This window comes from Myxocyprinus asiaticus, chromosome 32 (genome assembly GCF_019703515.2).
Source record: "Myxocyprinus asiaticus isolate MX2 ecotype Aquarium Trade chromosome 32, UBuf_Myxa_2, whole genome shotgun sequence".
NCBI lineage: Eukaryota > Metazoa > Chordata > Actinopteri > Cypriniformes > Catostomidae > Myxocyprinus > Myxocyprinus asiaticus.
In genome coordinates this window covers 7,809,037-7,835,306 of record NC_059375.1, presented here as the reverse complement: position 1 = coordinate 7,835,306, position 26,270 = coordinate 7,809,037, and the positions used below count along the sequence as shown (strand labels likewise).

At 37.3% G+C, this 26,270-nt stretch overlaps 1 protein-coding gene across 2 annotated transcripts in view; it reads right to left on the bottom strand.

The window, feature by feature from the left end:
• LOC127422901 (probable JmjC domain-containing histone demethylation protein 2C) overlaps positions 1 to 22,187 on the bottom strand; it is a 244,566-nt gene extending 222,379 nt beyond the window's left edge. For both annotated transcript variants that reach the window (XM_051666731.1, XM_051666732.1), the window contains exon 1: positions 21,872 to 22,187. In XM_051666731.1, coding sequence (XP_051522691.1) covers positions 21,872 to 22,006 — 135 coding nt within the window. In that variant the 5' untranslated portion in view covers positions 22,007 to 22,187. The remainder of the gene's footprint in view (positions 1 to 21,871) is intronic.
• Between the last annotated feature and the right edge of the window lie 4,083 nt (positions 22,188 to 26,270).

Sequence of the window (26,270 nt, the reverse complement as noted above, 5' to 3'; positions counted from 1 at the left end):
CGGAGGACGAATCTCAGTTGCCTCCGTGTCTGAGACCATCAACACGCGCATCTTATCACGTGGCTTGTTGAGCGCGTTGCCACGGAGACATAGCGCGTGTGGAGGCTTCACGTCATCCACCGCGGCAACCACGCTCAACTCACCACGTGCCCCACCGAGAACGAACCACATTATAGCGATCACGAGGAGGTTACCCCATGTGACTCTACCCTCCCTAGCAACCGGGCCAATTTGGTTGCTTAGGAGACCTGGCTGGAGTCACTCAGCACGCCCTGGGATTCGAACTAGCGAATTCCAGGGGTGGTAGCCAGCGTCTTTTACCACTGAGCTACCCAGGCCCCCACTGAATTAAACTTAATAAGAAGTTTGTTTTTTTCCCCTTTTATTCAGTGAATGTCATTTAGACATCCACATGAGGATTTTGAGATTTGAGTTCATGCTGCCCAAGCTGACAACACTATAGGAACATGTTTTTCCCACAGCTAAATCCTAATGTAAGCATGTAACGGAGGAGGAGTGCCACCAATTTTTTTTTTTTATCTTTACTATCATCAACAAATGCAAAGCGCAAGAAAACAAAGTAAAGGACAGCCAAACCACTCATTTATCTCGCATGACTATGAGTTTATTTGTTGGAGAAAATAAAAAGTGTTGCCTTGAAGCAACAGTAGCTTGTCTGTCATTTACGGTTATTATTTATGCTAGGCAATCATTCCCAGACTTTATCTTGGGCAACCGAATTTAGTCAGAAGAGACAGGATTAATCACCTGTGTAGGAATAGACTTACACTGACAATGAATTACATAGCATCTGACTGTCAAAGAGCAGTTTTTTGTCTCATATTTAGAAGCACAAATTCAGCTCTCAGATAGTGTTTCTTAAGGGCTCTATTTTTCCCCTCACTAAATGTTCCCATTTTCCCATTCCTCAAAGTCTCTGGCAGGAGGCAAACTGACAATAGAGCACAGCACAAAACATGTCTTATTAGCCATAGAACAATGGGGCCCATTTTTCATTCTATATTTTCACAGCAATCCTTTCTTTTCCTTCATGCCTGACATGGAGTGCCCGACTGCCAACAACCACCTGCAGGAAAGAAAATTCCAGCAGCGGGTATGTGAACGCACCCAGACCGTTTTCCTGCATGCACACACACGCTTGTTTATGCACACATACACACCCACACAAAGGCCTGGTGCTTTCCTGCAGTTCTGCAGCCGAACTGGGATGAAGCAAGCTTGAGGAAAACAGAGCGTACACTGTTCATTCCTAAATCCCTCTACAGGCCAGCCGTGTCAGCTCCCATCCCATTAAGCCGGCCTTCAGGGAGCTGCGCTCGCATCAAATTCACAACATCCTGCACACTAACTCTCTGCTCATGCTGCCAGACTTCCAAATGGCACGTCATAAGCAAGTCTGTTTGATTATCCGCTGTCCTCGGCAAACAAGCTTCGCACAGAGAATGTAAATGAGCGGTGATGAATTTCGGGTTATGAAACAGAGAAAAAGTCTGAGAAAATTGCAAATCCTTATCTCCACAGTTTCCGCTTTGTGATTTTTTTGCCATTATGTGGCATCACATCCAAGACATGCATAGAGAAAATTCAAGAGAAAACAGACAAATCTGCAGATATGATTCAATCAGTCTGAGCAGAGAACACAATCCAGATGGTGATATTCCTGTGGCACATAATTCTATGTAATCTGCCATGAAGGTGAAAGACAAACTATCAGATGTTGGTGGTTCTTCAGTGATGACCAAGATTTTGCGAAATGTGTTCCTGGATCATCATCTTTTGTTGGCCATGGAACAACATTACTGCAAAGAAACAAAGTCCTAACCCTATCCCAAATAATCAACTATCCCAAAACTTAGCAGGAAATTGTAGGTAGATAAGAATAACATACAAGTCCTAACCCCGGCCCTAAACCTAACCCTAAAATCTAAATGGAAGTGCTGCGCATCAAAACAGATTTTCCGATTCTCAAGCTCTCTATAAGATTTTGATTAATTTGGGTATATTTCAGTTACAATGTCTATTTTGTTTACATAGGAAATAGGGCTGTGCAGATACAATAATTTATTGATATATTGCAACACTTTAGATCCCTTTACAACTATAACTGTACTCAAATAATGTCAAAGGTTCAATTATGGAAAAACTTCATCTAAAAAAGTGCAAACTCTGAGACCGACATTTCTCAGTGCAATCAGAGTATTCCAATTCATGTCATTTGTACATTTGAATAAAGCTAAAATGTAACCATAATAATAACAAATAAAAACAATAGAACAAAGTTACAAATGAATAAAACAGTGATATAAGTTTTTAAAAGCAGTATCAAGTATTCAAGTAAGAAATAACATAAAACTACTTAAATTACTGGTCATGAATATGATTATAAGACATGAATTATTTTTTAAAGGTACTAAAATTATCCAGCCAAGAGCAGGAAGTGGTTTTCTCATTTCCCTGTTATGGTAGTGTGATTTTTAATATTAACAACATACAAGACAGGAGCAGGTCTATAGACCTTATTCACAGTAGCGCCATATTTGATTTCTGATGGGAATGAAAATGAGGCTGTGAGTGACTTACTCTCTTCAATGACATTCAATTGCAATCTAATTTTCACAACATGTACTTTCTGGAGTTAGTTGTCTACTGAAATTTTTTGGAAAGATGTATTTTTTTGTCCACGGAACCTTTCAAAAAACAGTCAAAAAACAATAATTCTATCCCTCACAGTCTCATCTTCATCCACATCAAAAATTAAATATGGCGCTGCTGTGAATACAATCTATTAGGCTGCATTTACACCTCAATTCCGATATTTTGATACATCAGCTTTTGTGTCTCACTGTTTACATTCACTTTAGATATGTGTTTACATTTATACCTCACCAAGACAAGCATTTTCAGAGAATTTTTAATTGAATTTTATGCACACATAAGCCGTTTGTCAGTCAGTCAATCTGTGCGCAGGTACAGAAATTAGGAAATAAACTCTTCACGATTCACGTTTTTTTCTTTCTCTACTCTATTTTCCTTCTGGCCTTTAAACAAGATCATCCAGTGGTTGTCTTGTGATCGACTGGTCAATTGCCCTCAATGTAATGTGCACCCTCAGGATCTTTAATGAAGATCATGAAGATTTTTTTATTTACCCAGCCCTACTGATTGGTTAAGAATGAAAATATTCTTAACCAATAAGAATAAGAATGCTGTTCCAGGACCAACAAGGATGTCAAACTCGGCAAAATCACGGTCACACACTTTCGGGTTTTGTGTTCATGATCTCCCTGAAACATGTGAAATTTGCCACTGTGGTGAAACACTTGCACAAGCTCCTCGGCAAAGTGACGCAGCAAACATCAGCACCCATTTATCACATCCTGGCAAAGTAATAAGAAATCCACATGTAAATTTCTGCAGTGTTATTTCCCCATTGATAAAGCATTAATTTAGCTTAATTCGATTTTAAGACTTAAGTTATTGTGTTGTAAGCATCTTTGCCTAGTGGAAGTGTTCATCTTGCTAGGCTTAAGGGGCCAAAACGCTTTGAGTATTTGAAAAGCTTTCTTTAATCAACCTGTAGCCCATATAACAAGATTTAACCTAATTATTACAGCTTATTTTCACCCTCAAGATGGTTGTTAATTCCTAGCCACTAAAACAAGAGGGCCATTTGCATGCAAAGACGGAGTAAGGGAACAAAGCGTAATTATCTGGGTGTGTTCAAATTCCAGCACCAATCACTGGTGTAAAGTGACTTCCTAGAAGAACATTTATGGTCACTAGCTGCTCAACAGTCATTCAATTTACAGTGAATCTGTGCTCTCTGTGGGATGCACAGTGCATTTTATTTAACCATTTATACATAACATTACACACTAATGCAAACCACAAAGAGCTGAGATTATATTTACCAAGCACAGGATTTGTCTAAGAATATCAGGGATGTATTCAAGTCAACAGGCATGTTTGTTGCACATCACCACCTCTGAACATTTTGATGACTGAATGACAAGCTCATTTGAATAAGTCAATGGTTTAATTTTTTGTATCTTGTCAGAGATAAGTGCCCCTTGGTCGACAGAACAATGAGAAAGCTGTCTAGTGTGCAGATCACACTGAGTCGTGGCAGGACCTCAAACATCTGCTAAAGGTCAGGTTTCCACTGTATGGAACCAATCAATGAAGCCCATAGAACGCTGCCCAGCACCAGAAGAACTTCCAAACAAAGAATAGTGTTTCACATAAGAGAAGGAACCTTGCCCTTCATTTAAAGGACACTGATTTTATACACTCAGTAATCCCCTCTAGGCAAGACAACCCACATTAAACAAAAAGACAGACATGTGAAACCTGACTGGACCAGTGGCGGCAATTCACAAAAACCTAGTGCATGGCTTATTTTCCATATTTTTGGAAAATATACCGCAGACAAATCAGAGAACGAAACTATCAAAGCACATTAAATATATATGTGTGTATGTATATATATATATATATATATATATGTGTGTGTATGTATGTATCTATATTTTATTATTTTTATTTATTTATTTATTAGGGATGTGCGAGACTAGTCGACTAAACGGTTCTGATGCTGCTAATCGACACTGGAATTACTAGTCGGTTAATATTTCCCCCCATTAAACTGATCATCATTTTTACACATTTACGTTTGGCTTTATATTTTTACAGAGGCTGCACTTAAATTACTGTCATATTAATGTTACATATTACATATAATACAAATATTATTTAAAAAATAGGATTTCTAGGGCAAATACAAAGTTTCATTTCATCTCAGGCTGTGCGTGCTTCTATCTCTCACTCGCGGCGCATGCAGGAAAATATCCTCTCGCTAGACAAGCAAACTCAGCAAAGTAGTTACGAAATCACTTAGGTGGTGGTGCGGGAATCAGCTCTCCAAACGTTTGAAAGTCCCTATGGATGTTTTCACATTTGAGTCTTCTTTAAATCTGTGCATGCTTGTATGTTATTTTTCCACTGAGCCGGCTTTTTCAAGTGCAGGATAGCCGCCTCAGGTGAGTCAAGTCCCGTCTTTCACCGGACCATGTCGACGGGTTAATTTGCTCATCCAAAAAATTATGCTTTTGAGTAAGTAGCCTAGAAAATAACTGTTTTAGGCTAGGTGTGCCATTTTTTAATCTGCTGATTAAGAAGGCTATTTTCAATGAGGTGCCGACTGCTTAACGGGTTAAACTATCCTTGATTCTGTGTGCACGTCATGTTTAGAATACATTAGGTTTATTGTAGGCTACATCACAGGCCTATTTTTTCTATCCTATAGCTACTTTATTTTATTTTTTTTACATCATAACTGTTATTGGTTAACGTTCTTTACCGAACAGCTGTCATATTAGATCAATGGCTAATTTATGACTGCACGTCTTGAAATACGCGCAACTTTTCAGCGCATTTGTTTTCTCTCATAGATTTGGCTTACCTGTTAATTATTTTCAACAATGTCCTGACTGTTTTAATATGTTAAGTAACTTTTACTTGGTGATTTCCATTTAGAACAGGCTTTTAATGGTTGTTCTATTAATCCTGCACTATTCATTCAATTGTTTTCAATAAATATGTCTATTAAATATTCACTAACGTTGATTCAGTGAATGTGTGTCATGTTCTATATTTAATGTACAATCATCATAATTCAAGGCGAGCACGTCACAGATAAATGCCCCTTTTCAGTGGAATTTAGCTTCGGATTTGGAAAAGATTAAGTATTTTAAATGTGTCGCATAAACAATTTTTTGTTTTTGTTTTTTTGTTTTACTGTTTTCTGAAGGTTGGTTTCTCTTTAGACTAGTCGACCAGTCAGTTGCAAAACAGTTTAAACGACAGTCAAATTAGTCGTAGCGCACATCCCTAATATATATATATATATATATATATATATATATATATATATATATATATATACACACACATATATACACACAAAAAGCCATCACCATGCACAGACTTACAGATAACAGCAATACAAAAAGCAATAAAAAAAAAAAAATTAAACAAATGTATCTATTAAAAATCTTAAAAACATTAAAAGTCTTAACTATTTTGTTGCAGTGCAGTTTTTATTCCATAAGTAGGTAGCGGTGAGGTTGTTACTGTGCAAAGTCGGTGATAAGCTCTTCCAAATCTAAATATTTCACCAACTCTTTCTCCACGGACATAAGGATCAAGTGACTTAGTCTCTCGTCACCCATTGTTGTCCTCAGTTACACTTTTTTAGTTAAGGTAGAGAAGAAAAGTTCATTAGAAGCCATTGTGATTGGTGGGGTCACTACGATTTGGAATAGTTTTATCAACTGACCCTTACCCAGATGCATAGACTACAGATGAATGAGATCTGACAAAATGTTGTCATTTGTTGTTTGTTTTAAATGGTTTAAAAAATCCTCACTTCACTGACCTGGGACTCAAGGATGAATTTATCAATATTTGCAGCATGGTAGTTTGCACCATTTTTTTGCTGAATCCAAGAACAAGGTTGAACCTTTGTCAAAGGCCTCCAGAAACTGTAGAAGGCCGTCATTATCACTGAACCTGCCACAGAATTCGGCAATAAAACAATCAATGACAAAGAAGTACACACTTTTCGTGTTGTCTACTCCTATGCGATCTCTTGATCCAGTGGTTGAATCAATTAGATACCCGCTCAAGAGTGCTGATCATTTCTGTAGTCTTGCTAGTCGGGACTGGGATACTGTGTTTGTATATTCGGGCGAAAAGACCTACTGTGACAGCAAAAGTTTTCACTTCCCATTCAGTGTAAGATCTGATGGTCTCAAGGTGCTCATTGGTGCTCCTGATCAGAGCTCTTGCTTGACAAGACAAGACTCCTGCAGCTGTTCAGACAGTCCAAATGTAAAAGCTAATACCTTTTCAACAATGTGAAGGTTCACAATAAAATTGTATGACTCCAATTTTGCCTTAAGCCCACCAGCCTCAACTGACCCGTGCTTGTGAGCCGCAGCAGTTGCATCCAAAACAACCACCAAAGCCTCAATAGCAGCACAATGGTAGTTTCTGTACCAGTTAAGTTTGCTCCAATACCAAAATTTGGCTACAGTACGATACCATCCCTGGTACCTTGGCATCGATACTAACTTGATACTTAAGCAACAAATAAAAAAAAAAGCTCAGATTTTTGATGAAATTACACAGAAAATTACTTGTCTAAAAATACTGCATTAAGTCTTATAGATACAAATGATGCCTTTTCTGTTTTATTTCCATGTTGTGTTTTAATTAAATGTTATGATCAAATTGTGTTTAATCAAATACATACTGTACAGCTTTAATCAAATGAAAATATATGTTATTTTTGGTAAAAAAATAAAAATAAAAAAAAGATACACAACAGAGCTTTACAGTATTACTAAAAACATTAAATGAAAAAAAAATCTGATTACCTGAGGTGAAAGGCTGCCATGGCTGAATCACAACATGCTGATATTCAGTACACTTGCTTATGTGATATTGCTTCCAGATAAAATACTAATAATAAAACCATTTAATATTATATTATTGTTACTATGAGTATTACTGCGACTGCTTTGAATATTACACTTTTATACAACAGCAATATTTTTCTGTAGTAATGCCTTCAATTTCATGAATCCAGCTGAATAGAGCTCTCATTTCAGCGGGACCTTTATTTTGAAAGATCTTTGAAGTTCTTCCTGTTTGTGAAGAGTTCGTTATATGAAACTTCCCGCGAGCTGAAATCTCCGAGCTGCAATGGAGAAAGATTCATTATAGTTCACAGCTGTTTATACACTCAACACAGATGGATACTATTGGACACACTGTATGAAAATCAAGCATTAGTAGTGTGTGTTGTATTTGTGTGTGTGTTCGTGCCTGTGTGTGTGTGTGTGAGAAGGAGCTGACAGGGCAGAGAGGTGCCTCTTATTCATACTGTGGCACGCAGCGCATATGACTGTATATTATTTCATTAAATGACATCTTTCTGCTGTTTAATGATCACAATTGGCCATATAGAGGCTTTTTATTATTATTTTCAAATGGTCTTTGATTTCATCTCAAAACTCTCACATTACATTACATTTTGCTAATGACAGCATACTTTAATATGGTACTGAAATTAACAACAAGATGATATCGTACCATTTTAAATTTTTTGGTATCGCAATATTTCGTTAGAATACTGCACAACCAGTACAGCCACTGAGAAGTGCATGTCCGTTCCAACGTCATAATATGATACACATCATGGTACAGAGGCCACAACACAATACGCACCATGATACATGTTGCGTATTGTATTGTGGCCTCTGTATCATGATGTGTATTGTATTGTGGCCTCTGTATAATAGATGTTTATAGTAAACTCAACTGTATAACAGTTTCAGCAAAACCTATCATTTAGCACGTTACATTACACAATAAGTTCCATAAAGAGAAGAAAAGCAAAATAAATCATTCTGTTACAAAAATGCAAATTACTTTTATTGGCCCTTTCTTCTTTCTGATTTTGAAGTGTTTTGTGCTACCCTTACTACAGTTTCCAGTATTCTGGCTCAAAATCAAATCCTGTTTTTGAAGTATGCAACAGGTAAGGAAAAGCAACTAGTCTTAACACAAGGCAAGCACAACTCACTTCTACACACTGTTCTTGTATTCACATGAAGAGTTGTATAATAATCAAAACATGAGTGTTATTTGTAGCTAAATTTAATAGAAATAATCTAGCCCATATTTTAGGCCAAATTCATGAATACATTGGAAGTGTCTCAGATTATGGGCAGTGCAAAATATAGTGTGCTATCGTGTTGTCAAAAGTACCAGTCTGTACAAGGTCGATACTAAAATAAAAAAGATCTAATGATACCAGTGTTTCTGCTGTACCGGTAATACCAGGCACCGGCTCTATCCGGTACCAGCGCGCAATATGACAGACACACGACTGCTTTAAAATGCTCACAGGCTTATTTTGAACACGAGCTCTGTTACTCCTTGTACACTGAAATGGACAATTAATCAAATTAAAACCATGACATGTCCTAGTGTGATTTATTAAACCACTAAAGGCTGTAATCTTACAGTGGAAGAGCTGCGTACTTTAAATAAATCCGCCAGCTCATCCACTAGAAACTCCACAGACATTGAGAATCATTCACATTATATGAGATTACTGAGCAGGGCGCTTATCCATTGTGAACCACGCAGCACATGTAAAATATATTTTTATATAATTAAAATCACAGCATTTGTGCTTTGATCTCAGCTCAGCTTTATTTATATAGCACAGTAATCAAATTTAAAGCATAACATTTTAAAATGACCACATACACAAACACCAGTAGTCTACAATACAAACACTCCAAAACTGTGTCCTTCATTTCATTTGTGAAACTCAAAGTCCTGTGTAAAGAGATGAGATTTCAGACGTGACTTAAAAGTCTTCAATGATCACACTGCACCGGCAAAGCATCTGGCAAAAAACACGCATCATAATAAAAACACGATTCAAAATCAAATCTAAATGCCTGAAATTGAAGAAATTGAAGAAAAATATATTACAACTGTATAGTAAAATGTAATATTAACTGTAATAATAATAATAATAATCAAAATAATCACAAGCAAGACAGCTGTTGAATAAAAGTTTGGCAAAAATGCAATGACATGTTGAAAAGTTCTATTTTCTCTTATTAAAAGTTTTAACAATTTATTGATTAGACACAATTTTGATGATGAAATTAAATTAACTTTAAAAATATTTCTAGAAAGTTCTGGAAAATAATAATTATTATTAAACAATAATTATTAAAATAATTATTAAATAATTAAAAATAACTAAACTGGTGTGTTCAATAGCACATTATAATATTAGCATAATTTTGCTGAGGTATCGAAATTGGTATTGAGAACCGTGAAATTTCGCTGGTATCTGTACCGAATACTGAAATTTTGGTACTGTGACAACACTAGTGTTCTAAAATTACTGGTGCACCATCAGGAAATTTGAGGCCGATCTAAAAAAAAAAGTTTGCCACACTTTTGCAAGTTATATTGTGCAGTTATACGTTTATGACCCACACAGTTAAATTACAGTGACATTTTACAAAAAGTTCCATTTGTTAACATTATTTAACAACATTACTGTAGTTATCAAATCAAATCAAATCACTTTGTCACACAGCCATATACACAAGTGCAATGGTGTGTGAAATTCTTGGGTGCAGTTCCGATCAACATAGCAGTCGTGACAGTGATGAGACATATACCAAGACATATAGTTAACATGAACTAATGAACTTGATGTTAGTTACAACATATACTATTACATTTTTAAAATCAAAAGTTGTATTAATTAACATTAGTTAATGCACTATGAACTAACAATGAACAATTAACACAAATAACACTGTAACACAAATCACTAAGCAAATGCGTGAAGACACGGTGCCGTTATGGTTAAAATGTAATTGATGTGATTAGTGGTAATGTGACCAACATTAATCTGATTTAAATTGGGATCCTCACAAAATAGCACTGAGATGAGTGACTGATGAGATATTGAGAACATCTGGAGAGCGCGCATGTTTGATTGACACCGCGAGTGAGCATATACTGAAGGGAGTGAAGCTGAAAGTGCTCGAACAGTTTCTATCGCTCAACACAACATCTGATTGTCATGACTCAGGTTACATCACTTATACTCAGATTTGCATTTTTATTTGTTGTTTAATTCATTTTTTATACGTTTGTCTCTTTATCCTCTCCATGCTCACAGTGCAGCAAGTCTAGAAAATGGGCACCTTAATATTTATACTTGTGTTATTCTTACACATTTTTAAAAACAAACCTGCATTGTCATCTGAATAACAGCATGTCTAAAGTTTAAATTCGTGAATACTTAGAATTGCCAACAATTCACCCTCCAGAGGCCACATTGTCATGCATCAAGGGCTGAGAAAGCACTCATTATTTAGAGTAGCAGTGTATGTGTGATTCCCTGTATGCTGCAAAAAAGATCTGCCCTGATTCTAGGCACGATCGACCGATCACAGACTTAAGACGAAGATCGACCGATTTAGATTGGTGGCCGATCGGTGCACCCCTAGCTAAAATCAAGTGAAAAGTGATAAGCATGTGATATCCTCGATGCCTCAACTGCAGATCTTTGGCATTTTCTGCAACTCAGTTGAGAGCAGGTTACAAAACCAGCCACTTTGATTTTTACAGCCATCTTTAACCGATTCATATATACAGTATACACTCACCCACCACTTTATTAGATACACCTGTACACCTACATATTCATGCAATTATCTAGTCAGCCAATCATGTGGTAGCAGTGCAATGCATAAAATAATGCAAATACGGGTCAGGAGCTTCAGTTAATGTTAACATCAACCATCAGAATGGAATGTATACCTCTCTCTATGAAGGGTCGAGCTTCACTTCTTTCTCTTGGCCCAAGTGACAAACTGCCAAAAATGTCGACAGGCAAAGCTAAAAACAGCATTGTCTGAAATTGAATATTCAATCCACTCATGTATTTTGAAAAACTGAGATGAAAATTGTCTCCCGTTTCAGACTGGAATGTTGGATAGCTGGGGCTATTTGGGGGATTAATTTTTAGTCTTGCTGATATCTCTGGTTGAGTTGCTAATGCTGCTAGATCACATAGAAAAATCCATTGCAGGATTCATATCAGAAATTGTAGATGATATTTTGCTAAAAGTACCGGTAAAGTCCTGATTCTTTTCACTGCTGCTCTTTTTTTGTTAAAAAGACATCCAGAGACCACCCGCTACCATAAATCATCTTCATTAAAGGATCCGACCTGCTAATGTTATGTTCAGATTTAAGACTGTTCTATTAATATTTATCTTTAATGAGCATATTGAGGCATATATTTCCCAGGTTTTGTCTGCATGCTAGGGTATGGCAACTGCCATACGTGAACACATCACCTAGATTCACTCAGCCACTCAGAAAAACCAAAATGTTCTGTTTGATCTGCCTGATCATTCTCTTTGCGTCACATGACTAGTGCTTCTTTTGATGGCATGTCAAAAAGACAAAAAGTCTGTCATTAGCTCAGATTGCAGTCACCAGTGATTAAGTTAGTTCATCGTTATCAGAGTAAAAGTTTGGTTTGACTCATTCCATCCAAAGATCCATGAATTAATATGCAAACACACACACACACAAAAATATACAGCCTATTTATCAGTTCTCGGATGCATTATGCTTACATGTTATGTCAATGGTCTGGTAAGTAAAATAAAAAAATGTACTAGCCAATGGAGATTCTTTCTCTAGAGGGTTGATTATGCATGGGGTGATGACAGCAAAAAAAGTTAAGAATAGCAAAGACAAGCCTAAATTTGGGTGAATTTTAACTTTATTTTACTGAATTATACGCAAATAAGTAATTAATTATGCCTGTGAAATAAGTGCGTACTCCATCAGTAAAAAATATAACTCATAGTATTTCTAAGTAATATATTCAGCGGCCCCTACAAAGAACAATGCTGAGCTCAAGAATCTAAGAACAGGCACATGTTTGCATCAAAGGTTTCTTGAACCCGGCCGAGACAGTTCCACCACTTATGAATAGACCAGTTTTCAGCATTGTTCCTGGACGATCCTTTGCGCACTGTAATTGCACTCAAATTTCCCCTGATATTTTCACTAAATCTGAAGTACTGCAGCCACATGCTGTGCCCTACATGCCAAAGGTATGCACTGATGTATGTGTGTGTGTGTGTGTGTGTGAGTGTGTCTGTAAGGCTGTCTTGGCTCCAGGCGTGTACACTCCTCTCACTGGGCCACTCTTGAAAGGTGTGTCATGCACACAATGCTGCCTCCAGCTCGTGGGTGTTGCTTTTTTAGCCCCAGGCACAACAAAACTAAATAAACGCAGGCATTTAGCAACCTCCTTCAGATATTGTCAAGCTGCTGCCAGAGTCAAGACATTACAACAAACAGAGACAAAACAACTGCTTAAACACATTTGTTTTTCAGATCTACATATCCTACCTAAACTGGACTGAGACACTTGAAACTGAGCAAAAACTCTGCATTACAACACTTTCTCTTTCTTCAGCGTTTCCCGTGTCCAAGCTCTGCTTCCACATGCATTATTGGTAATAACATGTGTGACTATTCAAAAAGGGAAGTGGAGATATTGCACTCGAATATTGCTATCCAGATGAAGTGGGACTGTATTGCTCAAAGCAATTCACTGGTGCTAAAATCATCTGTGCTGCAGTCGAGTTACCTTTATGAGCCAACAGGAGTTCACTTGTTTGGGAGCGAATTTAATTAAGAGCACATTCCAGCAGGCTTCTCAAGTAGCAGCGCTGCCACCTCAGATGGAAGTGCTAAAAAAAGCCAAGCCCTGAGAGTAACAGTTCATTTATTTGATTTGTGAAAGTATGCGCTGAAAACGAATATACAGTACAGTCTAAACTGAAGACATCTGGTTTCATTTAAGAGCACATTCAACATAAGCAAAGATGGATCGACACAAGGAGATAGGGCTGGAAGCCGGCGTTAGCTCAGTTGCCCATAACCGCCCACAGAAAGCTGGCCTAACATTGTTTATGCTTTACTGCTGACTGTTTTCCTTCTTTTCTAGAGCTAAAAAGACTTCATCAAAGGCACAACTACACAAACCAACATTAGCTCTTCCAGTGACAACGAAATTACAGGAAGCTCAACAATTAAACTTAAACTGCATGAGAAATACATTTCCCAGCTCAGGCTGCTTACTAATGTGAGTGTTATTCAGAAAAAGAGGAATCGGCTCTGAGTGTAACAGATCTGTTGCCGAGCATAACAGGATATATGACACTACTTACTCATTGCATCACCCCTAAGCTATTCAGACCTCTGCCGTTAATGTGTCCGTTCACACAGCGAGGTCAGCCAGTGGGGCTCCAATAAATGCACTTACACACTTTGATATTTGCCGTACTGAGGGACTGTGTTTGACTATTCATGAACAATCAAACGATATCGGCTATATGCACGTTTAACACAATTAAATGCATAAATATGCATAATTCCACTTAACAGCAAGACATAGCCTATGTTCTTTTCCAAAACATTGTGAGCTGCCTTGCTGTCTACTGACTACAAAGGCAGCATCCTGAAAACAGAAATGGAACTGTACAATGACCAATTTGGAACAATTTGGATAGCAAGGTCACGAGCCACACTGTGAGACACTCAACATATTTCCTGATTCTATTTGATTACAATTTCGATTAGATTGTGATTCATTCTTGCATATATCAGATATAATGTCCATTTATCTTACAAATTAAAGAAATTCTCTCTCAGCTAATGCTGTTAATTATACAGGGGACCTTCTATCGAGGTACATAATGAAAATATAAATTTTACTCATTTTATTTTATCAACTTTTCTTTATTTTCATTTTCTTATATATATATATATATATATATATATATATATATATATATATATATATATATATACACATATACATATATATATATATATACATATACACAAATCAATGTATTCCATCAATAAATATGTATTATATATTATATATACATATATTATATTGCATTAGGTCTGGGTATCGATACAGATTTCCTGATTAGATTCAATTCCGATTCACAAGCTCGATTTCGTTTCGATTCCAATTTCGATTCGATATCGATTCATATGGGTATATTTCAGTTATTATGTCCCTTTTGCTTGCATATGAATAAATTCTCTCCCAGCTAATTATGTGAATTATACAGGGGATCTTCTAACTAGGTACAATATGAAAATATAAATTTTACTAAATATATATTAAATGGGTTTAGTTTTAATAGTTAGGGCTGAAACAATTAGTCGACGTTATCGTCAACGTCGACAATAAAAAATTGTTGACAAACATTTTCATTGTCGAATAGTCGTTTGATCTTAACGTAACATAAGATCATATGAAACTCTACTGATTGCACACAAGAGCAGCACTGCAGCTCGCACCTGACTGAGGAGAGGAAGAAAACACATCTAACAGTCCAGATGCACTCTAAACTTTCCAAATATCTTCAGGTGATGTAGATCGCAAAGTATGAGGGAATTATAATGCAAAAATACAAAATAAGTAAATACAGAAGCAACTCTTGTTGTGGAATAAGCAGAGCCGGAGCTGACACTCAGCTTAAGCAAAACTTGCGTGTCGAGCGTCTTTAAAGGAAACACCCCAGCGTTACATCTTTAATGCAGTTCTATTTAATGCGTTATATCTTTATTAAAGTTAAAATAATAAGGAAACTGGCATTTCTCTGTGCGGTCAGTGCCTCGAGTTGAGCGAAGTGTCCCGATCTAAGGGGGAGAGATTGAAACTGCACCCGGCAGATGTACAATCTGTCACGGGGACGCTCATCACTCGAGTGCACGTGCTTAATGCAGCTAGATTATAATGCGATGGCAACTTATTGAATCATAATATATGTTCACTGTGCATTTCTTATCGTGAAGAAAATTGGCAAAATGCAGCTTTATTAATAAGAGAGATTTTGTTTTTGAGAGTTAAAGTGAAGTGAATTGAAAGGTGAGAGAGGGTAGTCTTCACCCCATTATACACTGCAACAAAATAAATTTTTGATTCGTTTTTGTTTTGGCTTGTTTTCCAATATAAATATCTAAAATTCCTTTAAAACAACGTACATTTACTTTAGCAGCTATACTGCAGAAGAATTTTATTTATTTTTATCTGAGAATGTAGAATATAATACTAAAAATATAAATATTTTAAAATATCTAAAAATCCTTTAAAAAAAGATGCATTCACCTGAGAAGCAGCATATAAGATGTTTAGACTTGCTTTCAGAGAATAGATCTTAAATATAAGTGTATTTTGTCTTCACTGCACTTGAAGTATAACCAAGTGAAAAAATACACTTATATTTAAGAAACATTCTCTTAAAGCAAGTCTAAATATCTTAAATGTTACTTCTCAAGTAAATGTATCTTGTTTTAAGGATTTGTAGACAATTTTAAATGGAAAACAAGACAAAACCCTTGATAACAATAGGATTTTTTGTAGTGAAATTTTAACTGAATTAAACTTAATAAAAAGTAATTTTTCCTTTAATTTAGTGAATGTCATTTAGAGGTATTTTTAAAAGATGATTTTGTCCTCTTTATTGTTGGCAAGCACGTTTAATATAACCTTTAAAGTCGCGGCACAAGTAATCGGTTAAATAATCGGTTTAAAGCTAATGATTAATCGTTGTAATAATCGCCCAAATAGTTCTAATAATCATTAGATCAGTCAATTATCAAAATAATCGTTAGTTGCAGCCCTATTAATAGTTAATAGTTTGTGTCATCATATTGGTTGTGGAAGTGTTTTGGATGAGCACATATTAATGACAGTGAAGTCAAACGGCTTATTTACACGGTGCACATGTGCATGATTTACTCAAATTGTAGAGGGTTGTGCCTGTAGTATGAGATCAATCTTGGGAATTAAGAACCGAGATCATTTAAATGAAAATCGCAATTTAGCAGAAAATCTATATTTTTACCCACCCCTAATTTTAACAGTAATAGTATATATTGCATACAATGAAATCCTTCTCTTTGTGTTTCGGCATTTAAAGAGTTAAGTGCAAACCTGCTTAAAATTATGGCACCGTAGTTCACACCTTTGGGTTATTGTTGCTATGGGATACAGTCCAATCACTGGTTAAACACTTGAAGTGTTACTCTCTTTGCTGTTGCTCACAACCTCTTTTGAGATGTCGCATCATTGGTACATCTTAAAGATTCCAAAAATTGCAGGACAAACAGTCTGAATTCTCTAAGGTGATACACTTAGTGATTTAGGAAGTCATAAGACTGTAAATCTGAAACAATATTATTATGATTTAAACAAAAAAACTAAAATGGCACCTAATTTTCATGTCATAGTCCACAGTATTGCTAAAACAATGAAGTAGGCCACTGTTGAGTAAATATTATAGTGTAAATTGTTCTTGTAACAGAAGAGGTCAGTAGCATTTGAATGGAAAGATTATTCCAGAGAGGTCTGGCTGATATAGGACAGGGGTCAGTCCAGGTTAGACAGCACAGATTCTGGGAAGAGCATCTGTCAGTGTCACAACAGACACACACGGCAGACTAACCTCAGGCTAAAATTAGTGTGGCATTATATGATTATTCATCAGAGAACAATTATGCAGCATTGAAAAAAAAAAGGAAAAGTTTGCCTAAAACTATTGATTTAAAGTTGTTACATTTAAGTATTGAGTCAATATATTTAGTGTATATAGCAAAAGCCTTCAGATATATTAAAATATGTAAGTAATTATACTCGATTGCATCATTCACAGTACATCATGCGAGTTGGTGGTCGCTGCATAGCTCGTCTGGTGCATTAAGTTGGCTGCGATTCTCTGATTAGTGGATCTCTCTTCAGGGTTATGGGTAGTGTAGGTTTCACCAGAAAGTTTATATAAAGCAGCCTGATGGCTTCAACAGAAGCATATAGGCTACCATTGATTAACAATCTCGGAGCTCACAGTAGGTCTGTCTTTAAAGGTTTTTAAGTTATCATAAGCGCCCTCCAGCCAGGTCTCCTAAGCAACCAAATTGGCCCGGTTGCTAGGGAGGGTAGAGTCACATGGGGTAACCTCCTCATTGTCGCTATAATGTGGTTCGTTCTCGGCGGGGCGCGTGGTGAGCTGTGCGTGGATGCCGCGGTGGATGGCGTGAAGCCTCCACACACGCTATGTCTCCGTGGCAATGCGCTCAACAAGCCACATGATAAGATGAGCAGGTTGATGGTCTCAGACGCGGAGGCAACTGGGATTCATCCTCCGCCACCCGGACTGAGGCGAATCACTACGCGACCGCGAGGACTTAAAAGCACATTGGGAATTGGGCATTCCAAATTGGGAGAAAAAGGGGAAAAAATTTTTTTAAAAAAATAAAATGGCAGCACCCGGTTTAAGTATGGATTCCCCCGAAGAACAAGCTGCAGCTAAAAAAAAAACTCGCCTACGGTCATCTAAAGCGTGGGAGTATTTTAGCCAGAGACCTAACAATGTGGTGCTGTGTAAGCTATGCAAATTGGAAATGGCTTATCACAGCAGTACATCCGCCATGAATGAACACTTGAAGCGAATGCATCCCAGAGTGCTTTGTCAAGACGGCAGCACTGTAAGTCCTGTTTACTTTTTGTCCCCTGATTCCCCACCCAAGCATGATATATTAGTATTACAGCACGTGTTTCTGTTAGTAGTAGTCACTTTAAATTGATTTTCTAAATGTTTCCTCATCGCCCCCATGTTAAAAGTAATTTCTGCACCGCTGCTAACGTAGGGTGTGTGCGCGCATATTTGCATTGCTTTAACCCCTCTTTGTAAGTCCCGTCTTCTCGCACACCAATTGGTCAATTATAAGAGGCTTGCAGCAACTATTGGCCAAATTCCTGCCTGTCAATCTCTCCGTGAATGCACGAAGCGCTGTGGTGTTCGGCATCAAACAGCTGCTTGACAGCAGCAGCAAATGACAGCTGACTGGAAACAATGCCCAAACGAAAGTGCAAATTTACAGAAGATTTACACAAAAATTCCCATGCTTTTGTCCAGCAGAATGTATGACATGTAAAGCTGGCACTTATGTGTCAGTTGCTAATAAAGGTGCAAGTGATTTAGAAGCACACATTAGCTCTGCGAAGCAAAAAGGGTCAGCAAAAGGTGAAAGTTTATCAGGTAAATTAACGGACTACTTTTTGTGACCAGGTAAAACTGTTATCACATTGCTTCATTTTCCATGGCCATTCAAAATAATACTAATAGTTAATGAAGGTACACTCATGGTATCAAATATTTTATTTTAGTACATGGACATTCAAAAGAATGTTGGAGATTTTTATTTATTTCTATATATATATTTGTTATGCTAATAGAGTGTCTTTTTCACTGTATTAAAGTTTGCATTCATAGTAACACTGTTTTTTGTTGCAGAATAATGCCCTGCAGTGCACAGTTTGTTTCTTGTACATTTGTTTGTGTTTAAGAGAAGATGATTTAATAAAATATTGAAATATTAATGAGACAAGTTTTGTATATTTATTTTGGGTTAATTAATTGTTATATTAAACATGTAATAATTATAAAAATCTTTAGGATAATCGGCAAATTAGTCATTAGATTAATCAACTAATTGGAAAAACAATCGTTAGGTGCAGCCCTATTTATAACGCCATGCCAGCTTCTATGGCTATTTCCATGGCGAGAAATGTGCAAGGAATTCTATAAAAGGTTTTTAAAATCTATTTTTCCTAAAAACTCTAAAATTGCATTCGGTTTGAGTCACATGGGGTAACCTCATTGTGGTCACTATAATGTGGTCCTAGCTCTCGGTGGGGCACGTGGATGCCACGGAGAATAGCGTGAAGCCTCCACACGCACTAGGTCTCCGCAGTAACGCGCTCAACAAGCCAGGTGATAAAATGCGCGGATTGACTCTCTCAGATGTGGAGGCAACAGAGATATGGTATTTATTTAATTAATTAATACAGTACAAAAGTTCAATGTTTTTCCAGCTCATTGCATTCAATTACGCAGCATCCTTCAACACTCCCGGCAAACTACTGTTGCAATCCAATCCTGAAAGGGAACATGACAGAATGCTCCGCATTCAGGTTAATGCTTTGGTCCACCTTTAATGTTTAAACTCGAGGCATGTCAGCCATAAATCTCTCCAACCAATAAGTGTCATATCTCTTGTCGCAAACCACTATTTTACAACCGAAGGATTACAGAAGGGGTTCTTTATATTATGTAAGTCTAATAAAGATAGGAAATGTGCCACTGCATGGCCTCACATAGAAATGTTGTCATTACCAGAGTACAAAGTGCTCCATAAATCGTTTTAGAGAAGATATTTAAATGGATGCTCACTGTCAAAGGAAAACATTGCAGGGTTATAGTGTCAATCAAATAGAACAAAGAGCAATCTCTCTGTAGGTTAACTCCAGTTCAGGGGAATGTTTGAACATAGCAGTCTTTATGCTTTGCTGCAGTGGGGGAGGGCAGTGAATGACCATTGCTCTCATGTTACTAGCTGTTTTCTTAAGCCACAAATCACATGGCCACTTCCAGCACTTTACAGCCAGTTGTTGCCAGTGTGATTGAGGGCTGTAAATGAAAGCTGCATTGGTATTTTTTGCAGTTACATTCATTATTGAAATACCTGCAAATGCGCTTTTCATTATTATCAGCACTGATATCTTTCCAAATAATAGTGGTACGATGTCATGAGAAGAATACTTAAGAAATTTTACCAAGAACAGAACTGGAAGATGTGTGATTTTAGGCCATTAAAAAATACTATATGACAGTGTGCATACATGGTCGCATTCAAGTCTGCTGTTTTAAATAATCTCTCAAGTGAAAATATATTCTTTTTCAAACTATTTATGAATGATAGATTAATTAAAACAATAAAAACAACTTGTTGAAGCAAGTTTGTCTCTGTATGCTTTCTTATTGTCCTTTACCACATAGCTGCTCGACCAGACTACACGCTTTTAAATTCTCTCTTTTAAAAAGAGCCAAAGGAACCGCGGACGTTTACAGCTTTAACTTTCAGCTGCAGGGAGGCTATTGAAAGTGGAAAATTCTTTGTGCTGATTAGTAGCGGTACAGTTGGTAACCTCAGGACACAGCCCTGAAAACAAACGGAAGCGTACTGCACACACTTACTCTCTATACACACACTGACAGGAGCCGCTCCATTCATCTCCAAACATATGAGAGCAGCTGTATAGCCCTGGAACCTGCCTGTGTGCTTCTGACACTATCAAAATGATCAAAGATCACACTTTTGTTTCAGATGGATGATAAATTAGTGTAAAGGTCGACATTTGAAACTTTACAGCTTAAAATTGTCTTTATTTCCCATCCTTAACTAATCACTGAGATTTTGATATTTTATGCTTAGGATTATTATTATTATTAAAATATACATATTTTAGAACTTGTACTTTTATGGAATAAGTAAGGACATTAAGTATTCATTGAAATGTATGAAAACATGAAATCATAGCTTATATTTTAAATAGCTTATTCTATTCTATAAGTGACATACATAAAAAGGGACAAATTAAATGCTGGGGGGGGGGGGTAGGTGCATGTATGTATTTTTTAACATTTTACCACTGAAAAACTAATAACTCTAAATTACCTAGAACCATTATGGAAGGTCTGGGACGTCACTAAACTATATATTCATGAATGAAAATTCAGGTCAGAATTGTTTTATGGCTCTTTTACGCAGATGTCTTACATTTGGCCCATCTGTTTGTAAAATACTAGATTTCAAAAAGTACCACCATGATTACACTGACGTCTAAGGCAAATGGCAACAAACATGACCATGTTTAACAAGAAAGATCCTCTAAATAATAATTTTTTATATTTTTCAATGAGAAATCATGCTGCAAAATAGTAAAGCTGTTCTTGAATTGATTACACTATTACTAATTACTTGTCATCAAGTCAACGTTCAGTATTTGAATGGTATTATACAACGGGAAAATGTTTTAATTCAGATTACCAAGGCAAAAATGTCACCAACTGGCCAATAATATTGCAATTCACCGATGTTGACTCTATTCCAAGTAGAGCTCGATTACACGACTCCACTGCCAGACTGACTTACAAGCCTGTTTCCATGTACCAACCAAACGACCAAAATGTAGAATAACCCAGCGTTTAATTTGCTATTTCAGAATGCAATGTCCTCACTTAGATTTCCAGCTCGTAATATCGCAGTATTTTGGCCGCTGTCTTACCGTCAGTTCGGGATTGTCGTGGTCACTGTGAGTGACGGCTCGGATGACTCCGGCACGCCATGACCAGCGCGCGATGTGCGCGGGCTCCAGCGGCTCCTCTCCGCTCACGCACAGGAACCGCTTCCCGACCACCATGGCGAAAACCCTCGAAAACTTCAACACTCGCACCCTAACGACCGCACATTTACGCCGTCAAAACTGTGTGCTGAACAAAAAAGAAAGAAAGATCCGTAATTTTTCGCCTTTTTGCGTGTCGACCGCAACCCGGGGGATTTAAATTTCTCTCAGCCTCCACCCGCGAATGGTCGCCCTCGCGCTCCGTAAAACTGAACACTGGACCGGATCACTACGAACGTAAAAAGTAGTATCCTTCCGCCTCACACAACGCACAATGGCCATGTAAAACCGCAGCAGGGAGATTTCTACGTCCGCCAGACAAATTCATTCTCAATGGGAGACTGGCTCATTCCCTACTATACGCCTGTCTGCTGAAAATAGTGCTCAGTTGTTTTGTGTTTGATTCACTAACAAGGCAGAGCACCAGAGAAAAAAGATCAAAACAAACTGTAAAAAAAAAATCCGTATATACAAAGTTTTATGACAATGCATTTATATATATATAAATGCAGTGTCATAAAACTAGATCAAAACAGTCAAAAAACAAACTATCTATTTATCTAGAAACTCCAGTCCATATCAAATCAGATCACCTGATTGTCAATTCATCATGTACACAAGTGCAATACATTTATGCATTTGGCAGATGCTTTTTTTCAAAGCAACTTACAGTGCCTTTATAACAGGAACAATCCCCTTGGAGCAACCTGGAATTAAGTGCATTGCTCAAGGACACAATGGTGGTGGCTGTGGGGATCAAACCAACAATCTTCTATTTACCAGTTCAGTGCTTTAGTCCACTACACCACCACCAATGAGTGGAAAGAGTAATGAGTGGAAAAACTTTCAATCTAATTCTAATTCTTAATATAATAATATCCATTTAATTCACCCATTGGAATATAACAGAAGTTTGTTTCCATTCACTCATACAATCACAGAGATGAAAATGTGAGTATGAATATAAAACCTTTTGTGTCCAATTGTGTTATTGCAAGTTTATAGCTACTCCTGTAGTTGACCTCTTAGGCTGTTGTTCATTGATGAGCATGAGAGGAATGCTGATATAAGGGAAGCACGTCCACTGGATACAATCAGTGCAGTGTCACCATTAGGTCATAGCAGAGGATGGAGACTGGAGACAGATATCTCTCTGCTGATAGAATCACAAATCATAGAGTTCTGTTGAGATGGTTGTTAGGCTTGTCGGGTCTTGCTGACACTTTGCTCAAAGCAGGATAGCTAATATGTGCCTGATCAAAATGTCTAATGCAGCAAGGCACGATTCCCATTTACAGTCTATTGAACATCAACATCAATGATCGCAAGCAGCAGTGGAGAGAATTATACTGTTCACTTGTGAAAATACTTCTCTTTAGCATTTTTTTAAGGTATTACATTTTTTGGCATTTCAATTTCAGTTAAAGTTTGACTTGAGAATATAACATGCATTTCAGAAGTTACTAGTATTTGATATGTCCTCTTTGCTTTAATAGCAAAATGCAATGGAAATCTGACCTTCTGTACAAAAGAGCTAACATTGTTAGTGTCACAAATGTGCTTATTTTATCAGTGACCTAGAAATAGTGCAAAATCTTACATTTATCTTGTTCATTTTATTTTATTTCCAGGTCTAAATAAGATTTTAAAACCCAGATTTTAAATGTGGACTCTTGAACAGCACTGTATATATTTGTCCACTTTATTTATTGTTTTGCAAGCAGATAACCTGTGTCAAATATTATTCAAAATCAAAATCAGATTCTTGCTTGGTCCAACAAAATATTTGCCATTAAATATCTAAGAATATATACACTATATTGCCAAAAGTATTCGCTCACCCATCCAAATAATTGAATTCAGGTGTTCCAATCACTTCCATGGCCACAGGTGTATAAAATGAAGCACCTAGGCATGCAGACTGCTTCTACAAACATTTGTGAAAGAATGGGCCGCTCTCAGGAGCTGAGTGAATTCCAGCGTGGTACTGTGATAGGATGCCACCTGTGCAACAAGTCCACTCGTGAAATTTCCTCGCTACTAAATATTCCACAGTCAACTGTCAGTGATATTATAACAAAGTGGAAGCGATTGGGAATGACAGCAACTCAGCCACGAAGTGGTAGGGCACGTAAAATGACAGAGCGGGGTCAGCGGATGCTGAGGCGCATAGTGCGCAGAGGTCGCCAACTTTCTGCAGAGTCAATCGCTACAGACCTCCAAAATTCATGTGGCCTTCAGATTAGCTCAAGAACAGTGCGTAGAGAGCTTCATGGAATGGGTTTCCATGGCCGAGCAGCTGCATCCAAGCCATACATCACCAAGTGCAATGCAAAGCGTCGGATGCAGTGGTGTAAAGCACGCCGCCACTGGACTCTAGAGCAGTGGAGACGCGTTCTCTGGAGTGACGAATCACGCTTCTCCATCTGGCAATCTGATGGACGAGTCTGGGTTTGGCGGTTGCCAGGAGAACGGTACTTGTCTGACTGCACTGTGCCAACTGTGAAGTTTGGTGGAGGAGGGATTATGGTGTGGGGTTGTTTTTCAGGAGCTGGGCTTGGCCCCTTAGTTCCAGTGAAAGGAACTCTGAATGCTTCAGCATACCAAGAGATTTTGGACAATTCCATGCTCCCAACTTTGTGGGAACAGTTTGGGGATGGCCCCTTCCTGTTCCAACATGACTGCACACCAGTGCACAAAGCAAGGTCCATAAAGACATGGATGAGCGAGTTTGGTGTGGAAGAACTTGACTGGCCTGCACAGAGTCCTGACCTCAACCCGATAGAGCACCTTTGGGATAAATTTGAGCGAAGACTGTGAGCCAGGCCTTCTCGTCCAACATCAGTGTCTAACCTCACAAATGCGCTTCTGGAAGAATGGTAAAAAATTCCCATAAACACACTCCTAAACCTTGTGGAAAGCCTTCCCATAATAGTTGAAGCTGTTATAGCTGCAAAGGGTGGGCCGACATCATATTAAACCCTATGGATTAAGAATGGGATGTCACTTAAGTTCATATGCGTCTAAAGGCAGGTGAGCGAATACTTTTGGCAATATAGTGTATTTTCAAACTGTTTAATAACATGCCATTAGTATGTAGTATGTGTTTGCAATTCATATGGTGGCATGGTTAAATGTACTTTATAATAGCACTTCACTGCAATTTAGTAGGCCCTATTATGTGAACATTAAACATGTTGCAGATGAAAGTAAGGTTATAGATGAATCAGTAATTACCTGCTAAGTGTAAAAAGTGCTGTTATATTACCTTAATATGTACTTAATATACAAAGAGAAAATTACATGGTTAACACTTCAGATGTTTAATAACATGAAACTGTAAGGAGCAAAAAATAAAAAAATAAACCTCGTACACATATTCATGAATAGCAACAAGATTAACAAGAGAGACCACATTTCACAGATGTCATCAGTTAGTGGACATGTTCCACTATACACTTTATGTATTTCAATCTGTTAGAAAGCACAACTCATCCTTCCTCTCTTAGAGATATCGCTATGGTGATTTCACAGCAGATATATGCTGTAATAATACCACAAGTATTGCTCGATATTTCTGTGTTATATTTCAAAATATGGAAATTACAGTTTCTCACAGTTGTGACAAAGGAACAATTTGCTTTGAGTTAAGGAAGGGTATTTGCTTACACATTTTATACATACATTATAATAGATACTTTTAAAATGGTTGGATATAAATCATATTAATTAGCACATTTAATTAACATTGATCATTGTTTTTTTACATTTACATTTATGCATTTGGCAGACGCTTTTATCCAAAGCGACTTACAGTGCACTTATTACAGTGGTTGGTGCTATTCAGGTTTCAAGACAGTCTTATCTATGAGATAGACAGATAGACAGACAGATAGATAGATAGATGATAGACAAACAGACAGACAAGTAACAGAAAGTAAAGTCTTATATTTACGTATTTAAAAGCAAAAGCCATTGAAAAAACAACAAATACACATAATTGTCCCAGTCTGTTGTTATTGTAGTACGCTGTCACTACAGAGTTTTTATTTTCAACACTTTTATATGTGATTGGTCAATACACACGTCACGGTGTCTATCAACCAATCAGCATTGAATGCGCTGAGAGAGTGATGTTCACGTCATTGAAATAACGTAATTTGACAGACATTCATTCCGACCAACTAATGTACGAGTTTCATGTAAACAAAACCTAATAGCCAATCACATACGAAGAAGATCGGGTCCCTTAAATCCAATTATTCCTGACGTCAACCGCAAA